The 22346-nt window shown below is 48.4% G+C and overlaps 7 protein-coding genes across 11 annotated transcripts; 5 read left to right on the top strand and 2 right to left on the bottom strand.

The window, feature by feature from the left end:
* Positions 1–53: 53 nt before the first annotated feature.
* LOC6499110 (myb-like protein X) lies at positions 54–2725 on the top strand. The gene is made up of 4 exons (XM_001955243.4): positions 54–208; positions 265–1821; positions 1885–1959; positions 2016–2725. The coding sequence occupies exons 1-4, from the start codon at positions 193–195 to the stop codon at positions 2582–2584; spliced, it is 2217 nt and encodes a 738-aa protein (XP_001955279.2). The 5' UTR covers positions 54–192; the 3' UTR covers positions 2585–2725.
* Positions 2726–2931: 206 nt separating this feature from the next.
* Positions 2932–4545, top strand: LOC6499111 (inactive non-canonical poly(A) RNA polymerase protein Trf4-2). Of its 2 annotated transcripts, none has more exons than XM_001955242.4 (2): positions 2932–3140; positions 3210–4545. In XM_001955242.4, the coding sequence occupies exon 2, from the start codon at positions 3218–3220 to the stop codon at positions 4400–4402; it is 1185 nt and encodes a 394-aa protein (XP_001955278.1). In that variant the 5' UTR covers positions 2932–3140; positions 3210–3217; the 3' UTR covers positions 4403–4545. The 2 variants fall into 2 exon arrangements, with proteins under 2 accessions (XP_001955278.1, XP_014765907.1); XM_014910421.3 differs by having other exon boundaries at positions 2935–3136.
* Positions 4546–4714: 169 nt separating this feature from the next.
* On the top strand, positions 4715–7619 carry LOC6499112 (oligopeptidase A). Its single transcript, XM_001955241.4, has 2 exons — positions 4715–4942; positions 4999–7619. The coding sequence occupies exons 1-2, from the start codon at positions 4839–4841 to the stop codon at positions 7082–7084; spliced, it is 2190 nt and encodes a 729-aa protein (XP_001955277.1). The 5' UTR covers positions 4715–4838; the 3' UTR covers positions 7085–7619.
* Positions 7569–10866, bottom strand: LOC6501448 (oxysterol-binding protein 1). Its single transcript, XM_001955240.4, has 2 exons — positions 8892–10866; positions 7569–8808 (listed from the first exon to the last, which is right to left on the bottom strand). Exons 1-2 carry the CDS (start codon positions 10506–10508, stop codon positions 8059–8061), a joined length of 2367 nt encoding a protein of 788 aa, XP_001955276.1. The 5' UTR covers positions 10509–10866; the 3' UTR covers positions 7569–8058.
* A 617-nt stretch (positions 10867–11483) lies between these two features.
* LOC6501447 (protein phosphatase Slingshot) lies at positions 11484–17376 on the bottom strand. Of its 3 annotated transcripts, none has more exons than XM_032454283.2 (8): positions 16846–17376; positions 15900–16127; positions 15436–15833; positions 15306–15371; positions 15049–15243; positions 14719–14988; positions 12296–14653; positions 11484–11678 (listed from the first exon to the last, which is right to left on the bottom strand). In XM_032454283.2, exons 1-8 carry the CDS (start codon positions 16900–16902, stop codon positions 11624–11626), a joined length of 3627 nt encoding a protein of 1208 aa, XP_032310174.1. In that variant the 5' UTR covers positions 16903–17376; the 3' UTR covers positions 11484–11623. The 3 variants fall into 3 exon arrangements, with proteins under 3 accessions (XP_032310174.1, XP_032310178.1, XP_032310180.1); XM_032454287.2 differs by having other exon boundaries at positions 16231–17340; XM_032454289.2 differs by lacking the exon at positions 11484–11678 and having other exon boundaries at positions 12439–12655; positions 12724–14653.
* Positions 17377–17473: 97 nt separating this feature from the next.
* On the top strand, positions 17474–19717 carry LOC6499113 (nicotinamide/nicotinic acid mononucleotide adenylyltransferase 3). Of its 2 annotated transcripts, XM_001955238.4 has the most exons (6): positions 17474–17806; positions 17884–18290; positions 18352–18453; positions 18506–18657; positions 19246–19519; positions 19573–19717. In XM_001955238.4, exons 1-6 carry the CDS (start codon positions 17575–17577, stop codon positions 19612–19614), a joined length of 1209 nt encoding a protein of 402 aa, XP_001955274.2. In that variant the 5' UTR covers positions 17474–17574; the 3' UTR covers positions 19615–19717. The 2 variants fall into 2 exon arrangements, with proteins under 2 accessions (XP_001955274.2, XP_014765908.1); XM_014910422.2 differs by lacking the exons at positions 19246–19519; positions 19573–19717 and adding an exon at positions 18836–19162.
* A 132-nt stretch (positions 19718–19849) lies between these two features.
* On the top strand, positions 19850–21950 carry LOC6499114. The gene is made up of 5 exons (XM_001955237.4): positions 19850–20587; positions 20668–20777; positions 20836–20976; positions 21041–21247; positions 21307–21950. Exons 1-5 carry the CDS (start codon positions 19941–19943, stop codon positions 21789–21791), a joined length of 1590 nt encoding a protein of 529 aa, XP_001955273.2. The 5' UTR covers positions 19850–19940; the 3' UTR covers positions 21792–21950.
* The last annotated feature ends 396 nt before the right edge of the window (positions 21951–22346 follow it).

Raw genomic sequence — 22346 nt, 5'->3', positions numbered from 1 at the left:
AATTTCAAATTTAACGAAATTTTCTGAAACATCGATAGAAAAATCGAACTATCGATGGGTGGGCGGTATATCGATAAGGCCGCCATAGATTCTATACAACTTCAAATAAAACTGTATGTTGGAAATTTTCTGTTTTATTTTCATCGGAATTTTTTAACAAACAACACAACGAGAAACACTTTTTAAAATCGAATGGAGTCCACTGCAGGTATTTAAGAAGATAAATAAAATCTCTACAGATGAATAACTAGCAAATTATTATAGAAACCCCATTAATTGATGGCGTTGCCGCGGCGTCGCAAGACGAAAATAAAGACGCCACCAATGTACACATGAATTTTGATGCGGCTGGCACACCGGTGGCCCTAAAAACCCGCGGCGCCCTTCGACATAGGATGGAGACCACCGCAGAAAAGGTATCGCCCTCGAAGGCTGGTAGGAACACCGAACCACCGCCTAAGATCCTGGGCACTCCTAGTTCGCGCTTGGCGCTTAGCAGTGAGACGCCAAGGCGCAGTTGCCGCAAAAGTGTGCGACCAGCAATAGATTACGATGACATTGTCCGATCAGCCAAAAAGTTGATTCCCGAGGAGCATCCTAATGATGAGGATGATGATGAGAGCACGGCCCAAAAGTGGAATTTAGCTGAAGTTGGTCGCAGCAACTCGCGCAAACGCAACCGTAAGTCGAAACGGTCAGCTAAAAATAAACAAAAAACGGGCGATTTGGACACTGGAATGCCAAAGGATGCTGGAAAAGAGGAGGAATTAGAAAAAAAAGAGGAAAAGAAAGAGGATGACGAAGTGGACGAGAAGCTGGAGATCCTTGAGGAAAACGAAGAGAAGTCGGAGATCCTTGAGGAAAACAAAGAGAAGTCGGAGATCCTTGAGGAAAACAACGAGAAGTTGGAGATCCTTGAGGAAAACAAAGAGAAGTCGGACATCCTTGAGGAAAACAAAGAGAAACCGGAGCTCCAAGTGGAAACTGAGGTTGTTTCCGTAAGCATTCCTGAAGATATTGATCAAATAGGTGAGACCCCACTTAGCCAGGTATGCAGTGATGAACCTGAAAGCGAAACCACCAAGCCAATATGCGGCACAATTCAATCGTCATGTAAAGTAAGCGATGAGGATATAGATGAACTGGGCCTATGTCCACTCAGTCAAGAAAGCAATATTGATCCAACCGAAGGTATTAACCAAAATGATGAAGCAAAGGATGCAGACGGACTTGGTCCTTGCTCAATGGAAATTGAAACTGAGGTCTTGAAAGAAGTCGACGAGCATAACCCAAAGTTTGAAGAAGACTTGGAAGACATGCCTTCGCTCATCATGATTGATGACGAAGAATCGGTAGCGGCAGAAAATGGACAACTTAATACAACTTTCGATGCGGATGATATAAGAAAGGATGAAAGTGTGATCCTTGTTGAAGGATCTCCCCTACAGAAGCCGTCGATTAAAGTGGTGCTCACAACAGAAGACAACACAAGTGAAACTCTCTTGAACACGGAAAATTCTTCACCCATGCTTCAGCACTTAAGCAAAAAGGGATCTAAAGGATTTCGTTTCCCAACGCCGTTTAAAGGCAAGGCATCCTTTAAATTCTCTGATGAACATAAAACTCCGTTTGATAACGATTTATTTAAGAAGTGTTCGAGCGAGATGCTTGATTTAAAGGAACCGAAGCATGAGCGACGCCGTTCGAAGTCTGCAAGCCACGTAAATGATGTTCTATCCAAGACGGTTTCTTTTCAAAGCCCCATTGAGATTGCCAGTGTGACTGACATAGACAAGCGCTGGGAGGTACTGAACAAGAAGAGTGAGTTTTTGCATTTAACTTCTTTTAAGCCAGATTTGATTGCCCAAAACTTATTTATTTCAGATATCACAAGCCGCCGCAAGCGATCGAAGTCTTTGGAAGAGAACCCCTCTAAACTAAGCCGAATTCCCAAGCCCAGTGAGTTACTTTACCCATCAATACCGTTGCAGCAACCTCAAGTTCTTCTCTTTTAGAAATAGTTGCGATCGGCAAAGTGGTGACACCCAGCAAGGTAAAACGTGCAAAACTACCCAATTTTGCGGCTATTCACGAAAAACAGTTCTCCAAGATGGAAAGCCTTGTGGACCACGTCGAACGAAAAGCGGAGCGCGCCAAAGTTCTCACAAACTCTGCTCTAAAACTAGCATCGGGAACCAAGAAACATCAAGCCACTTCCTTAAAGGAAGATTATGCCGTCCGTCCAAAGGCCCTTAAGAAAATTGAACTTTCCGCTAAAACTGTCGCTCCGCTTGAGGCTTCAAAGGAAAAGGCACTTCCTTCACGCTTGCCTCTGAAAAACGCCGCCAATGGGCCGTCTAGGCCCGCGTTTAATTTGTCCACCTCAGTTGGGTCATCGTTTAATACAACCTTGAGTAGCAGGCCGGCGCTGGATAAGCTGGCTGAAAGGAAACAGAGGCACATGGAAATGTTTAAGGGCAGGACCACGGATAAAAATAAAAGGGGAGACTTGATTAAGGGTGTGCGTTCTAACCGCCGTTTTGAACTGCAAATGCAGCATCGTCGCCACATCACAGAGGAATAGAATTGTATCTTTATTCGTTTTTATAATTAAATATGTATGTAATTATCTCATATCGTTTTTCAGATCTTTGCAGTTTTATTTGCAAAAAAATGTTTCTCTCCTTTTTGGATCAAATAAATTTGTTTTTTATATTCTCTTCTACTTGTAAACAACCTTTTCTTCATTATTTTTTTATTAACGCAAATCATATGGCTGAATTTTAATCAATTATACCTTCATTTTAATTAGGATATATTTGAAACTAAATACGAAAATGTATGTAACGATAGTTTTACCATCGTGGCTGAAAGCCGATAGTTACATAGTACTTTTAACTTTTCATCTTGTCGCGCCAAAAAAAACAGTAGGCTTTGCTTTTAGTTTCGGATTACGTTTATTTGTTCACCATTTGTACGAAGGCATCAAACCACTACACTTGACTCGCAAGTTCTTTTGTTCACCTTTAAAAATTTGTGTTGTTTTTTGAATTTATTTTGTAATACTATTGAGATTATTGTTGAGAACATACTTCGCTCCGGTTGGCATCTCTGTCTGAATAACGGCGCTTGAGAAGTGTGTAAATAAAGTTGCATTTTTTTTCCCAATTTTTTCGAATAATCTGAACGATGCCCTTTCTATACCACAGGAATACTGATGGCTTCGAAAGTGTGTGACGCTGTACCCAGCGAGACGAAGCCGTGGCAGCTCTCCAGAACGGCGTACGGAAGAGGAATACCAGCTTTGTGCCTCCTGCACCAGGAGATCGAGAAGTTTTATAATTTTATGCAGTCGACACCTATTGAGTTTTTGTTGCGGGCAGAGGCCGTTCGGCGCATCGAGGACGTGGTGCTGGCTATCTGGCCCAGTTCCTGCGTAGACGTCTTTGGATCCTTTCGCACTGGACTGAATCTCCCTGTTTCGGACATCGATATGGTGGTGTATCATGCCAACCACTGGCACAAGGCACCACTGCACGAGCTGCAACGCGAACTGATCGCACGCGGAGTGGCGGAACCCGATTCAATCAGCGTACTGGACAAGGCTTCCATGCCGGTGGTCAAGTTCACAGAGACCATATCCCAAATCAAGTTCGACGTGAACTTCAATGCAGCCGCCTCTGGCGTACAGGCGGCCGAATTGATCAGGGAATTTATCCGACAGTATCCCGACCTGCCCAAGTTGGTGATGGTGCTCAAGCAATTTCTAACGATCCAGGGCCTGAACGAGGTCTATAGTACGGGCGGAGTCTCCTCATACGCTCTCACACTTATGTGCATTAGTTTTCTAAAGCAGCAGGCGCGTTGCAAGAAGAAGTACAATTGCCACAACAAGCTGGGGTTGCTCCTGCTTCAGTTTCTGGATTACTATGGGCGAAAATTCGACTTCTTCAAGTACGGAATCTCAGTGCTTGCCGAAGACGGCTGCGTCGAGAAGGAGCGCCTGCGCTCCACCCTCGGAGAAAATAACTGGCAGTCTGTACTCAGCATTGAGGACCCAGTGACCCCGACTAACGATATCGGACGCAGCTCGTATGCTGCCTTGCATGTGATGCAGGGCTTCGAGGCAGCCTACCTTAAGCTGTCCAAGCTCGTCGACTCGGACGCCTCGAAAATTGAGGGCCCCATTCTGGGTAGCATTATAGAAGTCCCTCAGTCTGTGATCAACTACCGGGCTTGGGTGCAGTACAACTTTCAACATCTGATGCCAAAATCTTGCCCCGTTTATAGCGCCAATCAGAAGCTGGAAGCCAAGCGCACCACTTCCTCATCTGCCTCTGAGGACGAGCGGTCAGAGGGCCGACGGCCAGTGTATTTCCGATCCGGGTTTCGTCGAACCTAGACTTAGTTTCAGCGTGTGCGAGTCATAAGTTTAATTAAGTATGTTTACGTTTATGCTAGTTTCGCCAAATGTTCATTTCATTATCTTTATTTGCTTACTGTTATGCATGGCATATGTATAAATCATTAAATATTTACAATTTATAGGCAACATTTTATTATCGATTTATTGTGGCTTTTATGGAGTATATTTAATTTTATAGTTGTATTCCTTATTAAAAATTTAAATTATTTTCAAATTGGAGTTAGTCTGGCGCCTTCTTTAAACTCGTGCGTGACACGAATTATGGCTTTTTGAAAAAAATCCGCCTGGTCACATGAATCAGCATTGTAGTTGTTTTTGTCAGCGTGTTGTGTAAATCCTTCAAACTGCCTGCAAAATACGGGGCAGGCTCTCCAGGATTGTACATATCTAGTTCTAAGCCTTCTCTTGAGTTATGCTTAACCTACTCCGTCTTCGCCCGGCGCCAGTGCCGCTCCTGCACTCCGCCTTCCGGGCCTCCCTCCACACATCCGAAAACCGGCCGGGTTACATAGTGCTGTGAGTATGAAGATCCCCTTGAGAACAGTTCCTTCTCTTATTGATGAATTTTTCAGCGTTCCTGAGATAGGAGAGGAGGGTTCCCAGGGCGAGGGCGTACTCAAGCAGGACGGACTGCCAGCTTTCAGTGACATCACCATCGAGATGTGCTTGGGTGCCATCGGACAGCAGGCTTCGGCGGTGGAGAAGTCCGTGAAGGCGCTTGAGGGTGATCTACACAAGGGCAGCCCTCTGGACGCTGCTGGCATCTTCAGTGAACTGGACATCGTCACAGCTCCGCTGGAGACAACCTGGGGTGTGGCCAAGGCTTTGTACCTTGGAAACTCCACTCTAATACCCACCAAGTCCTACATGAACATCCACGAGCGGGCGCGAAATGCTCGTGCCTCCAAGTTCTGTAACCCGACAGTATTTAAGGCGCTGCTTGAGGGATTGCCGGAGACGAGTGGATCGGATGAACAAAGGCTGCGCCAAAAGTTTTTGTTGGAGGGAAAACTGAACGGCCTTACTTTGGCTAAGGACAGGCGGGATGGCTTGAAGGAGCTCCTCATACAGCTGGGACGCGAGCGTGCCAGTTTTAAGAACAAAGTGAACATGGCGGTTCACTCCTTCGGCCATGTGATCCCTGATTTCAATCTGGTTAGGGATTTCCCGCCGTCCCTGCTGGAAGCGACGGCTCGTGACTCTAAACAACCAATGGAGGGACCTTGGAAGATAACACTTCACCCCCAAATAGTGGACGGATTCCTTAAATATTGTCCGGAGCGACTTCAGCGCTGGAATGTGTGGCGTGCCAACGTTCTGAAGGCCTCCTCGCAGCAGGACAAAGCCTTGGAGAATAGCACACACCTTGAAAAGATCCGCAGTCTGCGAAAACGCCAGGCCAACCTACTGGGGTACTCCAACTTCGCGGAAATGTCCATGCAGACTAAAATGGTTGGCAGTGTGGATAACTTGAAGCAGATATTCACAAAGCTTTTGAAGTTCGCCGGTCCGGCTCAGAGTGTTGAGCTGGAGGAGCTGCAGAACTTTGCCTTGGACAGTGGATGCGACTATAAGTTAGACGTCTATGACGTTGCCTACTGGAGACGCAAGCAGCTAGCGGCAGAGCACGGTCTTTCGGAAGACAAGCTCCGTGAATTCTTCCCCTTGCCCCGCGTACTCTCGGGCTTGTTCAAGCTCAGCGAGGAGCTCTTTGGCATTAGAATAGTGGAGCATCCCAAAGCAGAAGTTTGGCATCCGGCTGTCAAATTTTATGACGTCTTTGATGCGGATTCAGCGAACAGCTCGACGCCAGTAGGGGGCTTCTATGTGGACTGCTACTCCAAGGAGCACAAATTCGGCAGGAACAACGGTTGGATGGTGGGCATAAGAAACAGCAACAAATCCGCTGGCCTGACGCCGCTTTGTGCTCTAATCTTCAACTTCTCGGAACCAGTGGAGGGCAGGCCCCCGTTGCTTGGCTATGACGACCTACAGATGCTGTTCAAGACGTTCGGCAGCGGACTGCAGCACTTACTGACCCAGGCCGGATACAGTGACTTGGCGGGACTATCGAACATAGAATGGGATGCCTCCCAGGTGTCCGGCTATGTGATGAGCAATTTCCTGGACGATCCAACGGTTTTAAGAGGCATTTCTAGTCACTACAGTTCAGAGGAGCCCCTGGACGCGGGACTCTCGCAGAAGATACCCCTTCTGAAGACGCAACTAGCTGGATACAATCTCTGCCAGGACCTGTATTTGGCCGACCTTGATCTGGAGCTGCATCGCTCCAATTCCTTCTGGCTGGAGGTTGTGCGAAAATTGTGGCCAGTTTACCAGTGCATGCCGCTGGACAAAAAGGATGCCCATCCCTGCTCCTTGACTGACATATTTGCAGGCGATTGGGCTGCCGCCCAATTCAGTCACCTGTACTCCCGCCTAATAGCTGCCGACATCTCCAGCAGCTTTGCAGAACAGAGTAGCGGGAAGGACTACGCTGGTGTGGGACGTCGCTACAAGCAAACTTTCCTCAGCTCGGGAGGATCCCTGCCCACAGCGGAGGTGTTCCGCCGATTCCAGGGTCGCGATCCTTCGGCGGAGGCTCTCCTCAAGTCTCTCAACCTATTTGTGCCCTCCCAGACCACGGACAGCAATTGAGGGTCATCGCCATGACCCATTACCCATTACCAGCGTTATCATTTGCGTTTAGTTAGCTGATAAGTCTGATCGATTGGAACCAAGGGTGGGTTGGTTAAATTTGATAAAGAATCGTACGGAGAAAGTAATTACTGAACGTTTTTCCGCAAATCTTTGATACCTTGATACTTTGCAAGTACATAAACCCTAAAAATTGATTTGCGAAATTGTAAATGATTGTATTTGATCTGAAGAGAATGTACTTAGGATTGTAAAATAAATTTGTTAAAATTGTTAAAAATAAAATTGGTAGAGTTGAATAGATCAGAGATTACGTGACATGCCACGATTCTTTAGTCGACCCCCACCCAACCGCAACCCAACTGGCAACTGGCAGCCGGATTAAGTGATAAAGAATCACTTGAGTCAGGAGGGCGTGGATCTTATCGGCAGGTGCAAGCGCTGCCGCCACCACCTGGTAGTTAAAACACACACAAGCCGTTGCTTTATTTAAATAATACTTTAATAATAAATTGCATAAATTTATAACATTTAACATATTCTCCCGCTTGTTTCTCGGCCCTCGGTAGTTGTCTGTCCCCCGAATCCGTTCGATATATTTATATATATACACAACAAAAGGCGAAACATAGAATTTGCATAAAGGAAAGTACCTCTAGTCTTTAGAAAAGCGATTGGGAATGGGGAACTAAAAGTCATAACATAACTGAACGACGAATTTAGTGTAACTTTCGATGCAAAGACGCGACTCAAACTCGGTTAGTTTACAGGAATTAATTTATATATATGCACTAGATCGAAGTGTGTACTACTATATATGCGTATGTGCTGCTCCGCTTGATATTTCCGGAGTGGTGTGTGCGGTGTGGGTGTGTGTTTGGTGATGTGGAGGCTGCATATTTGAAATCTTTTAGAATATTCGCTAAGGCTTCTCTGTGGCGGTGTTGTACCCATGATAGTCACGACAAACCCCCTCAATAAATGTCCGGGCAACCTTCCCACCGCTGCGCTTCCTTTGCTTCCCAGTAGGTGTTCTTAAACACATGCACATAGTTTTCGGTGCCCTCCTCCTTCTCACGCTTGAACCACATGGGCTCGTAGGCAGGATATGGTGTGCCCTCCGCCGCCGCCTTTTCCGCTTCAGCCTCTCGCTCCCTGCGCTTTGTACGCTGTTTCTCTTCGAGGCGTAGCTTCTCCTTGTTCGATTCATCCCACATGCCCGTCTCCATCAGCCGCTGGTCGGGCCGACGACGACAGTCCGTTGGCGCCACTCCCTCCTCCTCTTCGTTCAGTTGGCAAGCCAGCGTTGTAAAGTTGTAGTACTTGTCGGAGTCCGACGGAGCCGGGCGACGGCGCCACGCCAGCTTGTAGTCGCCTGTAGTGTGTGTCGGACTATTGGCAGGACCAGTCGTCTTCAGCACTGGCGCTATTTCGATCTTGTTGTCCCAGGTTCCTCGCACCACCCACTTGACTTCATTATGTTTGTTCATGACCACACCCTTTACGCTCCGCTGTACATCACGGCTGAAATAGGAGTAGGGCACGAAGTTCAGGACGCACTTGTAGCCTTCGGCCGCCTGGGATCCGCGGATCTCCATCTCGCCGTGCTGGTCCACCCACAACTTGCCCACAATGATGTTGTTCACAGTGGTGGTAACCTTGCGCCACGAGTAGCGCCGTCCACTGTTTGTAAACATAACATAGACACCTCCCAGTGGATTAATCTGCAAAGAGAGCAAAGTTAAATGGACAGAATACATGAATTTTAGTATTTTAAATGTGGTTTCCTTGAAAATTAAAGTCTCACCTGGACGTATTTTCCTCGGAACTTGCTGGTCATCGAGAACTCCTGCCAGCTGACCCAGTTTTTGCTCTCGCAATGGAGAGCCGCTATCGGAGGATGGTGGGAAACCTGTTCCGCCAGGCAGCGCCACCCGTAGTCGTCCATCCGGTCACACTCGTAGGTCTCTCCCAGCAGCGGGTTGAACGGCTTGCCGATTCGGTTCGAGGTTGTTGCATAGGCGGAAACAATGAAGGCGGACAGATAGGCAAGCTGTTCGCACTCATCCTGACACTTCGCGGCGTGGTCCAATATCTCCGAGTACTCGTAATCCTCCACCAGTCGCTGCAGCATCGAGAGTGGCTCATTGAAGTTCACTGGCATGGGAATCTTGGACAAGTCCTTGCCAATGCAGTTCTTCATGATGCCCCACAAGCTAAGGGGATAGTTGGGCTTGTCCGGTACTCGGTTACGCCGCTTCTTCATCAGGTCAGGATTCCAGTTGCGTCCGTAGATGGAGTCGGTGCTCACTTTGGCCGTTGCTGCCTTGTCGACGTCGTCGTCGTCTCCCTGGCCGCCAGAGGTCACCCGCTCCCGGTTTGCACTCACCAGACACACAGTCTGCTGCACTGTCTGCACGGTCCGCTTCTGCTCATCGCTTTCCGAGGAACTGCCTTCAAGCAGTCCCTCGACCTGGTCCTCGCTGCTGCTGCGCCGCTTGTGCAGCTTCAGGATGAAGGTGCCGCGATCTCGCTCGTCTTGCGGTGAACTAGGACCCACGGGACTGTAGCCTTGCTCCTCGGCGTCAAAGAATTCCATGTCATCGTCGGAAGTCACTACGGAGCCGGATGCACCGCCAGCGCTCAAGGACATCGTGGTATTTGAGGGCACCATCGGCGGTACAGGCTTATTTTGGCGCACCAGCACTGCGGCCTGCTCCATCTGCGACTGCTGTTTGGCCATTTGCTCCACGATCTCTTCAAGCCTCTGTCGCTGCTCGCGCTCATGATGCAGCATTTTAGACCATTTATGGCCCTGCGCCTCTGCCGAGTGCAGGTAGTCGTTCCCGGCATTAATCATGGCGTTCGAAGTGATCCTGAAGAGGGTGGCCCGCTCGTTGACAATTTTGGTTCTGCTGGCCAGCGACTCCTCCTCATTCGTTTCCAAATCATTCAGGGCACGCTGCAAAGCAGCACCATGCTTAGTGATTAAGTCGTAGCAGGTGCGCATGTTTTCCAGCCGCTCCGTGAGATCGCGCACCACAGAATTGATCTCCTGGCTGGGAACGACTTGAGCTGTCTCCGTCTCTTCCTCCTCCTCGCTCTCAATGGCCCGTATTGCCTTGGCCTTAGCCAGTTCCAGGGCGGTGACCCAAGACTGGCGCTCCACCTCAGTGCCGGCCTTGATGTGGAAGGTCTGGGTGCCACCGTTCGAGATGACAAAGGTGCACGAGTCCACCGTGTGAATGAGGGCGCCATGGAGAGAGATCGTACCGCGACAGGTGTGATTTATCTCCGACTGGTTGCGGTAATAGCTGAGGACACCCTTGGACAGGACGAACCAGCGCCGCTGATAGCCCTTGATGTAGTTCGTCCACTTCAGCAGCCAGCCCTTCATCTCCGGCAGACCCTTTTCGTCCGTCATGGCCACCGTCAGAGTCTCCGGAATCCGGCGATTTGTGCGAATAGCGCCACGTACGATGACTCGCAGCTCCGACTCGACTCGAAAATCGAATACGTTCGGTTATTGGACGGCGATGGATTAGCTGCCAGTTACTAGCATCATATACGCCGCTTATCACCCACACCAATGACGGTTCCCGGCCCGATCCAAGTCCCTGGCCTTTCCCGTAGCTGTTACCCTGGTTTTCCGTCGCCTCAGCGTCGCGTTCACTGCGAATTTCGTGTCGTTTCTAATTTTTCCGCAGAAAATAAAGAAACTGTGGAAGTAAAGTGCGCGTTTGTGTGCGTGTGTGTGTGCATGTGTGTTGGGGCTGCTGCCTTAGTGTGTGTGTGTCATTTGGCAATAAAGACTGTCCACTTGCTGTAAGACTATCGATATCGCACTATCTATCGAAAAAGAATATATTTAAAAAACACATTTTCGAAAAATATTTATTTTATTTGAATAAATATTTTTCATAAAACTTAGTGTATTAAAAGTGCTGAATTATTTTTAATTATTAATATTTCGGCACAAAAAAAATCAATGCTTATTGAAATATAATTATATTATTAAAAACTCGAAATACCAGTTGTATTACAAACTGGTTAAAAAACGGTTATGTTAAAAGATATATAATATATTTGTGTTACAAACATATACATTTACATATGTATAAGTTGAATATTCTTTGAAAACCCCTGCTTTAGAAACCGACCACTTTTAAATCCAAGTATTGTTAAATCAAATTTGACCAAGTCTAAACACAGCTTTCTTAACTAAAAGTTTTGCAAACAATAGACTCTCCTTATCGCCCTAAGGTAGTAAACCGGTGTATTTCACGGTAATTGCAAAAACCCAGTGCCAATGTTTTAGGACTGTTTGTTTAACCGCCAAGGTCTGGATCGTCAAGGGTCTGATTCATTTGGCGAATTGTGAAACAGATTGCGCTCGAAATTGGATTACAGTTTTTTTTATTCATAAATACACCGTCTGATAAATAGAAAAAAATACATATGTTTTAGGTGGGGTATGTCTTGGGGGATAGGGCTTCAGACCAGCTCTGATGTGGGCTTCTCGGCAGTGTCCGATCCTCGTCAGTTCTTGCACTCCGACCATGAGTAGTGGAAGGAACGAATAAGGCTGATTAGGCTGCGAATGGCAAATACGCAAAAATCTGGTAAAATGGCAGGCAGTTTCGGCAGTATTGGTGTCTTGGATAGGACAGGACAGGTCACGGGTCATGGGGATATGAAAGGAGGACAGGACAGCAGAGGACAGGACAGACATTACTGCGACAATCACCACACAATGACGTATATACAATAAATCGTTTATTCGTAGGCAGTTCTTGCATAATATAAAATAAATATGTATACAGTTACAAGTAATTTAAAAGTACAAATACAGTTTCTTTTCAATAGGTTGTTTTTGCTCTGTTCTCATCATATCATGTCTAATATTTTTGTAGTTCTTTTCACATATTACAGACACAGGATCGCGTTAATGGACGCCTTATACAACAACAACAAGAAACATAAGGCATAAAAGGGGTGGGGCAGGTATGTGTGTCGCGTGGGGTGGGGTGGGGTGGGGTTGGGTGGTGTGGTTGGATTGTTGGACAAAAAAGCACAAACAAATGGGCGAAAGCAGGAAAACATATAAATACGTAAAGCGAGGGCGGTTGGATGGAGCGAGCGATCTTATGGATTGCCCTTATGGTTGAAAGTTGCATGTTTCAGGCAGTTAAGCAGATCTTGGAGCTTTACATGGTGTTGTAGGCGGCTGTGTTGAAGCCCGTTTTCGGAGCACTTAGCCTGCTCAAAGGATGAGTCTTTCCGTGCTGTGCCAGCCGTCGGATCTGCACCTGTTGCTCCGGCTGTTGCTGCTGCTGCTGTGGATGTGGATTATGTTGCATACTGGTGCGTGCGGGTGCGGGCGGCGGACGACTGTCACTGTAATCGTGCGTGGATCGATTCGACAGCGAGCGGTCGTAGTAGGAGCGCGGTCGTTGCTTGAAGCTAGTGGTGGTTGTCGTGGTGTTGCTGCTGGTGCTGCTGCTAGAGTTGTTCACGTTGATGTTGCTGGCGGCGGTGGTGGCGAGCGGCAGTGAGCTGTTGGCCTGGCTACTGCAGGAAGTAGTAGTTTGATATTTATGCACTAGACCTTTTACATTACGATCACAATTTTCGCTTACGCTGGAATCGGATGAGTTGGAGTTCGAGGCGGTGGACACGTGATTGGCGTGCTGTGCTACCGGCGACGAGGGCAGTGATTGGTGGCTAGATGACTTTTTACACGGGTTTGGATTGACGGATCCACCACTTGCTCCAACCCCAACCCCCGCTGCCGCTGCACTGCAACCTGATCCGGACACGGATCCAATAACGGTTCCGTTTCCAGCACCACCACCCCCACCACCTCCACCAACGCTTCCTACCACACCCGCTTTGGCTTCAAAGTTCTGCTTGAGTATTTGCACGTTGCCCGAAATACGCTGGTCTTCGGCCAGCGATGGATTCTGGGCCTGCCGCAGCTCCACAACGTCCGATTGGTCTCCATGGGTGGTGTTCTTGTTTTCAATGTCGCTGGTGTGCATCAGTTCCTCGCTGTTGCAGCGCAGAGGTTGCCTCTGACGTGGGCTGTGCGCCGAGGAGGTGCTCCTCTGTAAGCTTGGGCTCCTTTTCTGACCACCGCTACTGCTATCCACCGACTCCAGGACCGGCTGCTGCTCCTGACTGTTGTCCTCCTGACAGCGCTTCTTCAACGAAGCCTTATTTTCTTCTAGTTTCTGCTTAGTGCGCTTCACGGTGCCTTCGCCAACACCAAGGACTTCTCCTTCGCTTATGTTGCAGTTACTGCTGCGCTTCAGATCCTGGATCTGACCCTCGAAAATGGCCGTGGTCGTGGCATTGCGATTGCTGTCGTAGTAGGAACACGAGCTGGTCCGTAACGGAAGACTACTCCGGTTGTCCCCTGATCCCCAGCTGGCGTGTCGCGATGGTGGTTCCCTTTGTCGCAGTCCGCGTGGGGCCAACACAATAGAACCCGAGCTGGACTGCTGCTGCTGGTCCAGAACGATACCCCCACTGGGGCCAAAAGACTCTGTCCAGGACTGTGTTTTGCGGCGCTGCCGCTTTTCGCGCTCCTCTCGGGCAAACACACTGTCCACTTGCGAGGAAAACACATCCGATGATCCGGAGTCGCGACGCGACGTTCCTCCTAGATGCGAAGTTTGAGTGATCAGCTTGCTGGAAGCAGTCCAAACGGGCTGTTGGGACTGATGGCTCTGTGAAGGCGGTGGCAGTTGGTCCGCTCGGTGCGCCTCGAGATCGTGAACCCTCGTGCGCACAGACAGAGGCGTGTGCTTCTGGATGTGCAGCACCTGATTCTGGGTGACGCTGTAGTTCTCGCCATTGCTGCCAGGAAAGCGCATGTTTTTCGGTTCCTCGGCCACACTTCGCTCCGGCGTCAAGTTTTCCATCGACTGACTTTGTTGCTTGGTGACTACTGCCGTCTGGGTTTTCGGTGATGTGCTACTCGAACGTCGAATCATGCGGCGCTGTGATTTTTGGGCGGTGGAGCGTCGATGCAGCCGCTTGTCTGGTTCCTGCTCGCCATCCGGAGTGACACCGGCCGTCTCCCCGGTGGACTTTGACTTGGCCTGGTTGAGAGCCTGGATAAGAGGCGTCGGCTCACTTCCAGGCAGCAGACGTGCGTCTTTTGTGCTCTTCAAATTGGTTTCGCTCTTGCTGCGCTGCAACTTCTCCTTGTTCTTCATGGCGTCCAGCATGCCGTTATACGTCTCCAGCTGGGTGAGGAAGTTCTTGTTCGGCTTTATGCAGCTCCGGCGCTTCTTAACGTGCTCCAATGCCTGCTGAAACTCCCACTGGTAGGCTTTCATTGCATACGCAATCACCACCGAAGCAGACCGGCTGACGCCCATCTTGCAATGCACCAGAACCTTCGATCCCTCGGCCTTGGCCCGGGAAATGTATCGGTAGGTACTATCCCAGTGTTTCAGGAGATTGGTCTTCTCGTCGTCATAGACACGCACATTAAAGTACTCGAAGGTTCCGGGAAAAAAGTTGTCGATCTCCCGAGTCACATTGAGAATATGGCGAACGCTGAAAGCCATCCATTAGAGTATTATTTTAAAGATCTATTTTGGAAATAGGCCACTCTCACATACCCATTCTTTTGCAGTTCTTCCAGATTGCTGGCATTCCATTCCGAACCCAAGTACACGTGCTCGAATATCTCGGTGGGCGCGTCCATCTGGCCAAGTATAAGAAGCATTTCCTCATCAATGAACGACTTGTACTCGGCCAGGTCCATGTCGAGAATCTCCTCCAGCCTCCCGCGTATGTACTTCGAGGTAACCTCGTCCAAGTCCACTGACATCATGATGGCCTTCAGCTTAATCTTAATGACACTCTCGGTTTCCTCTTTCTTAGTGGGTCTGCCAAACGAAGGAAACGAAGTTAAAACGAACCAATCTCTTTAAAATTAGAATGCTTACTTGTTTCGTATGGCATCGGGCGAGGGGGGACGACGGCTCTCGATTGCATCCATGGCATTCCATTCGTTCAGACAGGATTGGTCGGACTCGATGCGGCTCTCGTAGCTGGACAGCCAGTCGTGAGAGGGACCGCTGGCATAGAAGTTGCTTTCACGAGCCTTGTTCGACACCTTGTGCAGTGTCTGTAGCGCGGACCTGTAAGGAGATTCACATTTTAAAATAACGTTTTAGACACCCAGTGTTGTGGGGAGACCTACCACATGGCCTGTACTGAAACGGGCTTGAAAATGTGCGTCTTCTCGAAGACCTTGACACTAAAACCACTGCAATTAGAAGATACGCGAATATTACTCTTCAAAAACATGAATAATTTAATTAAATTCTTACCCATCACCATCCAGGTGAATTGAGGTGTCTGCCAGAATCGGCACCACCAGGCCAATCGTGGTCCGCTCGTTGCAATCAATGCCCAGGAGACAGGACTCCTCCATGCCCGAGGTATTCTTGTTATCGCCGGCCGCCGTTGCATTCTCTTTGTCCGCTGACCTATCACATTTGCTAGCTGGTGTGCTTGTTACTGCTCCGCTGGCCGCATGATCCTCGGACATCTGCCGCTGGGCAGTGGCACCGCCCGAACCGGTGCCCGAGGATCCACTAACCTTGGCCGAGTTGTGACGCATGATCCGATGACGCCGATGTTCGCTGGTGGAGGACCGGCAACAACTGCGGGAAGCGATCACGAGGTATCGGGTGCGGTTCGACCGTTGCGACTCCAACTTAACGGCCTGCAAATCAACAAAAGACAATGAGTATGAGTATGAATCCCAGCAACTGGGTTTTTGTGAACCAACCATCTTTAGGGTGTCCTCGCGATGCAGCAGGAAGAACATGGACTGCAAATGGAGCTGAATGTCCGAGTTGTTGCTCTGCGTGCTGTTGCTGGAGCGGGTGGAGTCGGTGCTTAGCCGGCGCTCACTTTGGTCCTTTGGCGGGAGATCCAAGACCAGGGCAATGTCCCTGCCGGCACTGATGCACTCAGCCTGCTTGCTATTGCCCTCGTCGTCCTCGGCCTCGCCATCCTGCGGGCGGGAAACGGAAATAAGTGAAACGAGGGACTCTGAGTTGGCAGTACCAGTCCGCCCCCTTCCTTCGACACTCTTCGCCGTCATCCGGATGACTCACCCCCCCCGGTAAACAAAATATATCGTATTGGGGCCAAACGCAAGACCTCATGATGAACGACTTTACAAAAAGGGATCAGCGGCCGGGAGATATTTGCTTGATTATTGCCTGAATTAAAATTCCAAGGGCGGCACACACACACAACACACGCACACACTCACACACAATAACACTAACAAACATATGAGCATATGCAGACGTCAAGGTCTCGCGAACTATTTTTGGGGCGGTCGGGCGGCCGCCTAACGGAACACCACCGCAGGTGGAAAGGGGAAAGAGAGGGTGCCAAGCGAAAAACAACGGAAAAACGACAAATAAGGCAATGCAAAAGTTTATTGAAAAATATAGACGTCGCGACGTCTGCGGCTGATTTGCTTGGGTTACACCGAAAGCAGCGACGATGACGCCCACGCCAGGCCGAAAACAGAAAAAAATCATATAGCTCAGCACTCAGAAAACCCACAAGCAACAACTGCGAAAATAAACATTTTTTTTTTGCAAGGGAACACACAAAGGATCATGACCGAACCAGGCGGAACACGCACCACAACGGAAAGAGAGCTATACTCTAATTAGGGAGACCAAAACAAAGCACGCACGCGAAGAGGTGCTCACCGAATTCGAGCAGGAGCCAGCCCCACTGGGAGAGCGCTGCACTGTCACCAGCGCCATTTGTTGTTGCTGCTCCCGCTCCTCCCTTTTTTCCGCCGCCGCCTCCTCCTCCTTCGGCTGCAGCTGCTGATGATGAAGCTGCTCCTGATCCTCCTGGTTCTCCTGTCCTCCTGGCTGCTGCACTCTGCGTCAGTGTGCAATGTGTGCTTGCGCGACCCTGTGTGTGTGTCTTTGTGTGCGAGCGTGTTTGAGGGCTACAAATGCATTTTCATGTCGCTGCACTCGGCTCGTCGCTCCTTTCCTCCTTGCAGCTACCCGACAGTCCCCGCGCTGGACGCTCTTGGCAGGCGGCTACTGCCGTTCTCTATTGAAATCGACGTGGCAAGGTTCGTGTACTTGGATCGAAACGTCACAAACGATTTTGCTAAATTTGTAAATACTTTTCACTATTATTTCCAACAATGCATGACGACGAAGTAGCTACAAACGATTTTGGCGGCGTTGCCAGAGTCGGCGGTAAAACATGGCGGCCAATAAGTTTTTTGTAGCTTATCGATATATTTTCTTAACCAATTAAATGTAATTGATTAATGTATAGACCTTGCGATTGGAAGACACTTCTAAACAAACATTCCTACGCCGTTTTTAATTGCCAAATTATGTTACTCTTTTCAGCCCAGATAAAAACAAAATTTATTTGATAGTTTGCGGCGGGTTGCCACCACATGTCCGATGGCTGCAACAATCAGCTGTTCCAGGGCGCTTTTGGTGTTCTCCAACACCCTTGTTAATCAAAAATCGCAATGTCGTTTGTTTTGGAACGGAATCGCTGAAGGTCGCCCTAACTCGGACGAATGCAAAATGACTGCTATCGTCGAGGAAAGCAAGGGTCTACTGCCCCGCATCGCTCTGATAGCGTGCGGTTGCTTTAGCCCGCCAACGCCGATGCATATGCGACTGTTTGGTGAGTCTGAATAGCTGTTGTGAAATTCCCCCTGGGGCATAATCGATAGCATGACACAACTTGACACATTCTTGCAGAAATAGCCAGGGATCACTTTGAGATGCAGAAGACACACAAGGTTGTTGGCGGTATTATATCTCCTACACACGATTCGTACGGAAAAAAAGGCCTGGCCTCCGCATTGGACCGGTGTGCAATGGTTAAGCTGGCCACGCAGAGCTCCTCCTGGATTCGGTTGTCCGACTGGGAGATGCACCAGAATCAGTGGATGAGGACGCATGCAGTTCTGCAGCACCATCAGAACTTCATTAATAATTACATAAATTGCGGAGGAGGAGATGGAGACGAAGAATCAAATGGCCACCTGCCTAATTGGTTGCCTCGTGGACTCAACGACCGAAGAGATCCTGTGCAGCTCAAGCTTCTGTGCGGTGCCGATTTGCTAGAGTCCTTCGCAGTACCGGGTCTGTGGGCAGATGCCGATGTAAGTCTTAAAGTACAAGTTTATGCAGTAAAACAGGTGCCTCAAAATTGAATTCTTTCAGATTGAAAATATTGTGGCCAATCATGGTCTAGTAGTCATCAGCCGTGCAGGCTCCAATCCAGGAAAATTCATCTTTGACTCTGACATCTTAACGAAATATCAGGTAAAACTTTTATAAACAACCTGTTGAACATTCATAAACAATTCTTTTTCAGAACAACATAACTTTAATCACCAACTGGGTGCCTAATGAAGTCAGTTCGACATTGATCCGACGGCTTCTTGGACGCGGTCAGTCGGTGAAGTATCTCCTGGATGATCTGGTTTTGGAGTACATCAAGAGACAGCGCTTGTTTAACATTAAATCGTAGGTGGAATTTCGTTTACCCCATAACACTCTGCATGCATACTGACACTCCCTGTCCCGTATTCGATACGTACACTGAGAAAAGCCAGCTTCACATATTTCACAGCCTCCATCACCAAGTTCTCAAAATGCACTTGCTGCTCCTTGTATTTGCCTTCTTTTGTGTTTTGACCTATAGGCCGAGTGCACCCGAATGCAATTCCTGACGAACATTGCACCCAAAAGAGACGTTCACAAGATCCAGAAGTTGCCCGAGCTACCAGCACCGTTATTCGCACCATCTTCCCTACCAGCACCATCCGCTGTTTGAGCCATGGCGCCTCTTCATGGAGTGTGAGCAGAGCTTATGTTCAAGTTCCTATATGGAGGAGACGCCTCCGAAGCATGCATATTTTATATAATCCTTTGAACTTGCCCTTTTGTATATAGTCTTGGATAGTTGTATGTAGTTTTGATATTAAAATGGTGGTCAGTGTGCGTATCATACAGATATATGAAAATATTATTCAGTATGTAATCCCTTTTAACTATAACCATAATCTGTTGTTTTTATACTGACCATGCCCACTTATCCTGTATGGATTTTAGTAAGTATATAACGGATGCAGTGCGTCCTACCCATTTGCTCTTTAATCACGCCTACACGGACAACAACAACAAGTTTGCGGACAGCTACCCGTTAGGCAGCCACTTGGAGCAGGACATGGATGAATCCGACAGCCCGAGCCCGAATCCTCAACCCTCGGCCACTTCCCGGGTCTTCTGTTGCGGCGAAACCACCCCTAGAGGCTCCAAGTTGCTGCGTGTTGGGCCGGGACAGGCTGTTCAGGTCATCACGATGCAGTCAGACGAAAAGGAAGAAGTATAACTACAAAACTCTTAGACCTTCAAAAATGTTAATCATGGTTTTTTCAGAGTCTGGCAAAGAAACAGAAGATTTCGCAGGTGCAGCTTTAAAAAGACAAAGGATTTAATCTGAAAACGAAACATTCAGGAGCGCTGGAAGCTATTTGTTGATATTGTAGACTCATAAATACAAAATAATAACGTTCTTAACACATGTGGTAACTACTCCCCTTATTTTGTGGGTCAGTCTCTGGACAGGGGGAAGGCATTGAACTTCAGGTAACGTGCATTGACATTGCAGCCGTTGAAGGGCTTCTTCCCTTTTCCCTGGTATCCAATGTCAGAACTTGTTGCCGCGTTGCGATGAAAGGCTACCATTAGTTCAGCCTTAGAGGGGCTTTAGTTGATTCTTTAACTTGGTGGAGACCGGATCGCGAATGTTCTTCTTCCGCCGTCAGAATGCCAAGCCTGCGCCACGCCCCTCCCGCGCTCCTTCATTTGCGCTGCCGAAACGCAGGCCTCCAGTTCAGCTGACTCCTTCGCATCAGCACGATCAGCTTCCGTTCCTTCGGAGATCCCGGTTCAGTGCGTTGCCACATTTCCGCGTCTATGAGGATGAACCCGAGAATTTGTCGCTCTTCATCGCCATCCTGTACGTGGTGGATTTGTTCGGCATATTTCCTTTTGTGACGCTGCCCGCCTTGCTGGTTAAGCTTGGCTACTTTGGGGTGCTCCTGGTGCTGTCAATCATATTTCTGCAGATTTATACCTCGTTTCTATTGTCCCAGTGCTGGACCATGGCAGAGTTGCTAGATCCCTCCATTCAGCAGAAGCGTAACTATCCTTATGCCGCTCTGGCGGAACTGGCCTACGGTCCGTATGTGAGTTTGCTGGTCTCGGTCCTCCTGGATCTCAGTATCTTTGCCATGGCGGTGCCCAGTGTGGTTATGGCCGCCGAGAACCTGGAGGCGGTGGTGCTGCGCATGAGCGGGGGTCAGTACAACTTCTCCTACTGCTACTGGGCCATCATAGTCGGTCTGGTAATCTGTCCGCTCATGTGGCTGGGCAGTCCGAAGCATATGCGGTAAGAAATTGGTTCAGAAGGATTTTAAACTGAAAGGTTAAAGCCTCTCCTTTTAATAATATTATTTAAATCTTTTAAAGGAGTCTGGCCATCATTGCTGTGTGTGTAATGATCATCATTGTGGGCTTGCTCTGGTTTTGTCTTTTCGCCGCCCCCGCGATTGGAGCTCCTTTTGAAGGAATATCTTTGGGTGGGTTCTTTGGAAAGCATTCCATATTCTTAAGCCTTAAATTTATAATTTTCCACAGAGCTTCCTGGCTTCCTGACTGTGCTAAACAGCTATAGTATCTTGGCCTTTCAGTTCGACATCCATCCGGTGCTGCTCACTCTACAAATCGATATGAAGCACAAGTCACAAGTTTCCTGGGCTGCCCTCAGCGGTATATCCAGTAAGTGGCTTTCATTTATCTGAGGGTATAGGATAATGATTGCTAATCCTTTTGCTATCCTTAGTTACCTGCAGCGTGGCCATTATCGGATCTGTCATCGCCGCCTATAAATTTGGGTCCATGATAGCCAATAATTTGCTGCAAACGCTGCCCACCAGTGTGCCGTTTTATGTGATGCTGATCCTCATGTCCTTGCAGCTTTGTTTCTCAGTGACAGTGGCCAGCTCTGCCATGTTTATGCAGATTGAGAATTACTTCAACCTTCCAGAGAGTGAGTGTTTTTTCGAAGGAATAATTTTCAATCTACATAACAATCTAAACCACCTGCAGCACTTTCTTTCAAACGAATGCTGATCCGGTCGTCGATCCTGGCCCTGGAGGTATTGATAGCTGAGTTTGTGCCCAGCTTTGATGCTCTCATGGACGTGGTTGGAGGCACCATAACAGGTCCTTTGGTGTTTATCCTGCCGCCGCTTCTGTATCGACGCATTCGTCGGATGGAGCGAGTACATCAGCGCATTGCAGCAGAGGCCTGTTACGGAAGCTTGCCCCTGGACCTTAACTACGATCCCATCGAACTGGAAATGGAGCCGCTGCTGGTGTCCACACCGTCGACCACTCCTCGCGGCTGCTGGCTGCGGGTGGTGAGACTGCTGCATCGTTTCGAGTGCGACGTATCCTGCACCATGGGCGTCCTGATATTCGGTCTTCTGGCCACCTTCCTCTCGACATATCTGAACATATTCAGCCTGGCGGATCTATTCACTAACAACTCACCCTGCTTGGGTAATCTCACGAATCACTTCCCGCAATAAAAACGCAAAAAATCAGTCAAGTTCAATTGCCGTCGTCCTTCGACGACGAGTTCAAAAACCTGAGACGATCATCTTTAGTGCAGTGAGTGCTTGGGTGTTTTGTATAACACAAACTACAAATTTAATAATGCTTAATAATAAATTCATTATATTACTCGACGACACGCAGAATTTGAGTGGTGGTGTTTAATTAGTTAAGCTTTATTAAAACATGGAAAACAGCAAATAGCAAACAGCAGATAGAAGACAACTGACAGCCGGAGATCCAAACTATTTGTTGGGGAATTGCACACGCGCATCATTTATCATTTTTTTCGGCTGCCCAGTCAGTAAATGTTTGCCAAATTTATTTAACCATTCGATGTGCGTTGTGGGTATCTTTTTTGAGCTGTGACTGTTGCTTTTGTTTTGGCCAGTAATTTGAGACGAGCAGATGAGAAGCGCTCATCCCGAGTGGAAAGTAAACAGGCTGATAACACCTTTCGCGGCACTCTTTTGTTTGCCACTGTATCTGTGTCTGTGTATCTTGGTATCTTTGTATCTCAATATCTGTAT

Source organism: Drosophila ananassae, chromosome 2L, assembly GCF_017639315.1.
Source record: "Drosophila ananassae strain 14024-0371.13 chromosome 2L, ASM1763931v2, whole genome shotgun sequence".
Classification (NCBI taxonomy): Eukaryota; Metazoa; Arthropoda; class Insecta; order Diptera; family Drosophilidae; genus Drosophila; species Drosophila ananassae.
This window is presented reverse-complemented; position numbering and strand designations above follow the sequence as displayed.

What these genes read in the sequence shown, in the direction of transcription:
- LOC6499110 (XM_001955243.4), top strand. An exon ending in GGAGGTACTGAACAAGAAGA is followed by an intron (nt 1,822 to 1,884) that starts GTGAGTTTTTGC and finishes TATTTATTTCAG; the next exon opens with ATATCACAAGCCGCCGCAAG. An exon ending in AAGCCGAATTCCCAAGCCCA is followed by an intron (nt 1,960 to 2,015) that starts GTGAGTTACTTT and finishes CTTCTCTTTTAG; the next exon opens with AAATAGTTGCGATCGGCAAA.
- LOC6499111 (XM_001955242.4), top strand. Translation starts at nt 3,218, where the DNA reads ATGGCTTCGAAAGTGTGTGACGCTGTACCCAGCGAGACGAAGCCGTGG.
- LOC6499112 (XM_001955241.4), top strand. Translation starts at nt 4,839, where the DNA reads ATGCTTAACCTACTCCGTCTTCGCCCGGCGCCAGTGCCGCTCCTGCAC. An exon ending in CGGCCGGGTTACATAGTGCT is followed by an intron (nt 4,943 to 4,998) that starts GTGAGTATGAAG and finishes TGAATTTTTCAG; the next exon opens with CGTTCCTGAGATAGGAGAGG.
- LOC6501448 (XM_001955240.4), bottom strand. Translation starts at nt 10,508, where the DNA reads ATGACGGACGAAAAGGGTCTGCCGGAGATGAAGGGCTGGCTGCTGAAG. An exon ending in TCCGAGGAAAATACGTCCAG is followed by an intron (nt 8,809 to 8,891) that starts GTGAGACTTTAA and finishes CTCTCTTTGCAG; the next exon opens with ATTAATCCACTGGGAGGTGT.
- LOC6501447 (XM_032454283.2), bottom strand. Translation starts at nt 16,902, where the DNA reads ATGGCGCTGGTGACAGTGCAGCGCTCTCCCAGTGGGGCTGGCTCCTGC. An exon ending in GCGAGGACACCCTAAAGATG is followed by an intron (nt 15,834 to 15,899) that starts GTTGGTTCACAA and finishes GTTGATTTGCAG; the next exon opens with GCCGTTAAGTTGGAGTCGCA. An exon ending in GTTTCAGTACAGGCCATGTG is followed by an intron (nt 15,244 to 15,305) that starts GTAGGTCTCCCC and finishes ATCTCCTTACAG; the next exon opens with GTCCGCGCTACAGACACTGC.
- LOC6499113 (XM_001955238.4), top strand. Translation starts at nt 17,575, where the DNA reads ATGGCTGCAACAATCAGCTGTTCCAGGGCGCTTTTGGTGTTCTCCAAC. An exon ending in CGCTTGTTTAACATTAAATC is followed by an intron (nt 18,658 to 19,245) that starts GTAGGTGGAATT and finishes TATGGATTTTAG; the next exon opens with TAAGTATATAACGGATGCAG. An exon ending in AGTCAGACGAAAAGGAAGAA is followed by an intron (nt 19,520 to 19,572) that starts GTATAACTACAA and finishes TGGTTTTTTCAG; the next exon opens with AGTCTGGCAAAGAAACAGAA.
- LOC6499114 (XM_001955237.4), top strand. Translation starts at nt 19,941, where the DNA reads ATGTTCTTCTTCCGCCGTCAGAATGCCAAGCCTGCGCCACGCCCCTCC. An exon ending in GGCAGTCCGAAGCATATGCG is followed by an intron (nt 20,588 to 20,667) that starts GTAAGAAATTGG and finishes AATCTTTTAAAG; the next exon opens with GAGTCTGGCCATCATTGCTG. An exon ending in TTACTTCAACCTTCCAGAGA is followed by an intron (nt 21,248 to 21,306) that starts GTGAGTGTTTTT and finishes AACCACCTGCAG; the next exon opens with CACTTTCTTTCAAACGAATG.